This window comes from Branchiostoma belcheri, unplaced genomic scaffold, assembly GCF_001625305.1.
Source record: "Branchiostoma belcheri isolate BF01 breed outbred unplaced genomic scaffold, Haploidv18h27 scaffold32, whole genome shotgun sequence".
NCBI classification, from domain to species: Eukaryota; Metazoa; Chordata; class Leptocardii; order Amphioxiformes; family Branchiostomatidae; genus Branchiostoma; species Branchiostoma belcheri.
Genome location: NW_017803932.1, coordinates 1,739,211 through 1,744,621, shown reverse-complemented (window position 1 = coordinate 1,744,621; position 5,411 = coordinate 1,739,211). Strand labels below are relative to the sequence as shown.

The following is a 5,411-nucleotide window of genomic DNA, read 5'->3' as shown; positions in this document are numbered from 1 at the left end:
CGCTGTTGCAGGGAATGTTGATGAAACAGTAACATTGGATTCCCTATATCCTCAATGTGGGCCTCAAGGTGAACATAGCACAATATTCAAGACTTGTAGACAGGAATCTGCCTGCATAGGGAAACTTGTATCACTGGGGTACCACAGCATGTACATGATTGTAGATCTGTTATGGCTCTGCAAAATGCATGTCAAGGTTACTAAGTACATGTACTGTTTTTGTTTTTTCTTTTTATACTGGGGGTGGCGGTAGTATTTAACTTTAAGACATGCATTTTTTAAACAAAAAAAAATGTTGCAATTGTTTGTCAATAGTAGATAAGACTTGACCCTTTCCACATAACGTACATATCTCTTGTACTTCCTTACAAAGTCATGTTCAAAAAAAGAATGTTCATCGATTTTTTGCCTTTCTGCACTCAGATTGTCATTCATGATCATGCATGCATTGTACAAGAAGACCAATAAATTTCTATGTGGTAGTTATCAATCAGCCAGAATATTCTAAGTGCACATCCCATGTGGATAAGAAACATGAGAAATGAATGCTTAATGTCCCACTCCCAGTACATGTATATGCATGTTGACATAAAATGATGATATATGCATGTTGACATAAAAGTCTTTTTGTATCCAGAACCATGCTTGACCCAGAACGATACTAATAATATACACGGTTCCGGATAGTCCACAATTTTACAATTTTCCAGACACTGCTGGTGTCTGGGGCAAATCTACATGTAAATGCTTACTAGTAGAGTTGGAAATTCTGAGACTATCCAGTACTTTGCCTGCCCCTAACCCATTCAGGCATACAACTAGATGGAACGGTTCTTGATACAAATACAATAGGCCTGCTCGATTTTGTGTAACAACTGACGGAACCTTTTTTGTTTATTTGGTGGTAATATGAGTACTGTGGAGCAGACCTTTAGGCGTATGTCACAATATTAACGTTATTGTCATGGAGCCAGACAGTCCTATTCACACAGACAAAGATCTCTCTCTATTCACTCACTGAGGGGCCATTGTGGGATATGTACTGAAGATAATTGGTGTCCTCATCATCAGTGCCTTTTTGAAATCCAGAGGACCTTTTTGTTGTAGACTTTGGAAGAGGATAATGATGTACATGATTAGATGCTGATAATACAAATCAAAACCTATTTCAAGTTATTGAGGAAATTTTTAAGTATGAGATTTTGCTACATTCTCTAATTGAAATTTCAAACAAAGTAGAAACATAGAAAGAGAAAAATATCAATAATGTTAATTACCATGGTAGGGATTCTTTTTTGTTCTCAAAAAGTCCTCTCCTACATTCTGTTTATATCTGCCGTAAAGTCTGTTACATATGCTATGTGTTTTGCATATGATATTTATGATGCTGTTTATGTTACAGTCATGAGGGGAATGCCAAGTGGCTTCATGCACACTACGACCCTTACTCAGCTCTCTACACCTTCTCCTCATGTATTGGTAAGTTATTTCAATGGTTTTGTTTGAATAATCAGGGCTTAGTCTTCAGCTTTAAATTTTTGTCCATTCCAGGCCAAAGCATGGCCAAAGTAAGCAAAATTTGAAAAGTTCTGACCCTCTGAAACATTTTTAAAAGCACATTTTTTGTAAACCTGGCAATTTCTAAACTTACACATGTATGTTTTCGCATCAATGTTCAAATTCTGGGGATGGACAGGCTGAATTTTTTTTATGTCCCAACAAGCAAATTTACATTCCAGATGGATAGGGGAGACAGCCCTGGTAATAATGAATAATTGCTTTAATTCATTGTAGCCATAGCCATACATTATGTATTTATTATTGCCACATGGTACCTCTTTGATGACACATTATGAGCTAGATTTTTTCGCTGCATGCAATAATATTGCAGCAAGGAGCTTCAATCCTTGATCAGTCCTTGTGATATAACGTCCTTGATTGCAGGAAGTTTCTTTTTCCTTGGCTAAGAAATAAAGTGGATAATTTGCTTTTCTAAGTGAAAGGATGTATGCTAATGTAATATTTGGGGACACTTGTTCAAGTAATGTTTTGGAATAACTCCCCATACTGCACATGCTGACTAGATTCTGACTTGCTCCTGAACATTGCCATTAGTCATAACTTGCCACCTCTGCTAACATTGATGATTGTTTTGTTTTTCCCCATACAGCTTTAGCAGACTTACATGGGGATGGGGACAACAAAGTATGTCACTCTATTTTTGTTTGTTCGCTTCAACTACAATTTGTTACCTTTCCTGATAGTCTGACTCAACATTACGATGCTTGTAAATAAAACTTGTTCTAAAACTTGTTCCTTTGCAGCTTATCATCGCAAACTTGGGGACTGGAAAGTATGACATGAAGCTAAAGGTTTACAAAGGTAGGCAGACTCTTGTCTATAGTTTTTCGTTACAAAGTTAATACATGTATTATAGATGACACCTGCATACTAGTACTCATTTATTTTGGCCAGTTTCTTGCAGTGAGAAAATGTTCCCCCTTCTTGAATTAACAATGTAATATTTATAGTGTTGTATTGTATTGAATAACTAACACCTTTCAGGAAAGAGATACATATAGAGGTATTCATGTAACGGTATATAGGCTTTAGGGTTCCTAAATTACATCACTTCTAACTTCTAAGGTTAACTCTAAAGGTAAAGGTTTACTAACATTGCTAGAAGGAAAATTTGATGATTTGGTACTACAGTATTTCAGTGTAAATAATTCCTTGAGTTGTCAAGCAAAGGGACTTTTCAATTTTTTTTCTTTAATAACTTGTTTTGAATGCTTATGTACATAGTAATTTTCTTCTCATCTCCATTCTTGACCTGTAAGGAACTGTGCTGATGACTGAGAACACCATCATCGACCTGCCCACAGCTGTCTGTACCTTCTTCATGGACACACACGACCCACGCACACCAGGTCAGTAGGGGCAGTAAGATTGGATTCTGTACACAAGTATATAAATTAAAAACAAAAGATCTGTATCTTCTTTGTGTTTGTATATGCAAAAACTGTACTTTCATTATATATTCAGGAGGAAAAAGTAGAATTACGAGAAAATAGACCATTTAGGTGATATACTGCAAAACATTATTATGCGTAGGTTACCTTTAGTTGTTGCAACACCTAGGAAAGCTGCCAAGAGGCCAAAAGCTGCCAAGAGGCCAAAAATTATTTCTTCAATAGGACAGGACCAAATACATGTACTAAATTTCATGACAATCCAAGCATTTTATTCTCGAGTTGTTTAACAATCACAAGCATACATTCCATTTTTTCATTTGTTTATTGGGAAATTTTTGCACATTTGTACATAATGAAATAGAAACATAAGAACTGTTCCCAATGTGAGATGAGGCATGAGATGTCTGTTATGTTCTCAGCTGTGGCTGTTGCCTCTGGCCCATACATCTACGTCTACAAGAACCTGCGGCCCTACTTCAAGTTCACCCTGCCGCCGTTAGATGTCAACCCAGTCGAGCAGGACCTCTGGAACCAGGCCAAAGAAGTAAGGATATAGTTCAGCTGGGAACACTGTATTAGAACGTGTTCTTTGTTTTTCTGTATTCTGGATGACATAAAACACAGCATGTACATGTAGTGCCATAGTGCACAATGTTTCTCAAATATAAAGATGGTATTTTTTCTTGCTGTAGGATAAGATTGATGTCCAAGTGTTGAAGGAAATGCTGGAGAGTCTCAGGTAGGCTGTCTGGTCTTACCTTAGTCTGTAAGCTATAGACAACATTGCAAAACAACCTGAGATAGACCACTCTCATGGTCTGTACACTCAGATTTCTTCAAACCTCTTTGCTGATTCTTGTTCTTCCTGAGATTCCTAAGTTCCTGTAGGTTCCTTTCTGACAGAAAAGGTCCTAGGAAAAAAGCATCTTACTCACATATGTACAATAAGTACATGTATTAAATATAATGTTTTGCCAATGTATATGAAGAGATATTGGTTATTTCATTGATGAATAAAATATGTTTACTAACGATATGAAATATTTTAAACACACAGGGCTGATGGAAGTGAGGGTACCCTGACTGTTAGGTCCTTAAGGTATGTCATACATTCTATTTTTAAGGCTTCTCCAGAAAAAAAGTAGTAAAATCGGAAGAGAACTAAGATTTAAAATACAATATTCAGGTCATTTGATTCCCATCTTTTTTTAAATTACTATCCCCTCATCTCTGTGTCATATGAGCAGTCAAATACATACATTAAGTATTAAACTACAAAAAGACTTAGAATTTTAAAATAGCTGATTTTTTTTCTTTGTTCAATACACTGTACCTACACTTGCTTTTAATGAATTTCTTTGTGACAAGGTAATTTCCCCTGTTTTATGTGCAAAACAAGAAACCAGAGATTTCAGACTTCTGGGAACTGTTTTGGCAAGGATATTTGTGCATATTGCCTGGATACTGCATACAGTGCATACACCTGTATTGAATACAGTGTATGTGCATAATTTTTTATGTATACATTGAATGATACATATTCTGTTCTTAGGTTCCTTATGTTAGACCCAGAAGACATGCCGACATTTGCCAACCTACACAAACACAGTCCTCTGAAGAGACAGGTGGGTCATCTTGGTGCAGCATGCTTAGTGATGCATACCGGTTCACTGGACTTGGATCCGGACTTGAAAGAATGTTTAGGTTCAAGTCCAAAAAAACCTAAAAGTCAAGAACCGAGTCCGGACTTATTACCATAAAAGACCATTTCACATACCCCTTTTCTTTCCAAACCACCTAAAACCTTCCGTAGATTGTAAAATCTTTGCTGCAAAACGAAGAAAACATTGCCATCGGGCATCGTCAAGTATCGGCCTCCATGTTATGTGGCCAAAGTTTTACCCAGACAACATTGCAAGGTTGCCAACATGCAATTTTGTATATGCCATGGGTTTAGGTCCGGACTTACAAGTCCGGACCTGAACCTAAACCTCTGGACTTGAATCCGGACCTGAACCTAAAATTGGGTTTAGGTATGCATCACTAAGCATGCTCATGTCATTATTTATCTTTCAATGTCAGATTCATGACTATGTACATTGTACTATATCAACATACATGTATCTAGCCAGTAGTCAGATTGTCTAATCCTGAATATTTCCAGTATTAAGGCACTGATACTGCAATGGGTGCCTATAAGTACATAAGGATATGTTATAGCACTAGCATCCTAACTCCTGGTATGTTGTCATCCCTGTCAGACTGTGATCACATGCATGACAACACTGAAAAAGAGCCACTCAGAAGAGGATGCCATCAGCTGTCTGGTCATTGGTACAGAGAGCAGAGATATCTACATTCTGGACCCAGAGGCCTTCACTGTTCTTACTAAGGTTAGAACCAGAGCTTTATTCACAGACCTTCTACAATAAAAAT

General features: G+C 37.1%; 1 protein-coding gene across 4 annotated transcripts in view; it reads left to right on the top strand.

Moving 5' to 3' along the window:
* LOC109474832 (Bardet-Biedl syndrome 1 protein-like) overlaps positions 1–5,411 on the top strand; it is a 17,031-nt gene that overhangs the window by 5,805 nt on the left and 5,815 nt on the right. For all 4 annotated transcript variants that reach the window (XM_019775257.1, XM_019775256.1, XM_019775255.1 and 1 more), the window contains exons 2-10: positions 1,403–1,479; positions 2,171–2,205; positions 2,325–2,382; positions 2,841–2,930; positions 3,395–3,519; positions 3,668–3,714; positions 4,033–4,074; positions 4,528–4,600; positions 5,237–5,368. In XM_019775257.1, coding sequence (XP_019630816.1) covers positions 2,361–2,382; positions 2,841–2,930; positions 3,395–3,519; positions 3,668–3,714; positions 4,033–4,074; positions 4,528–4,600; positions 5,237–5,368 — 531 coding nt within the window. In that variant the 5' untranslated portion in view covers positions 1,403–1,479; positions 2,171–2,205; positions 2,325–2,360. The remainder of the gene's footprint in view (positions 1–1,402; positions 1,480–2,170; positions 2,206–2,324; positions 2,383–2,840; positions 2,931–3,394; positions 3,520–3,667; positions 3,715–4,032; positions 4,075–4,527; positions 4,601–5,236; positions 5,369–5,411) is intronic.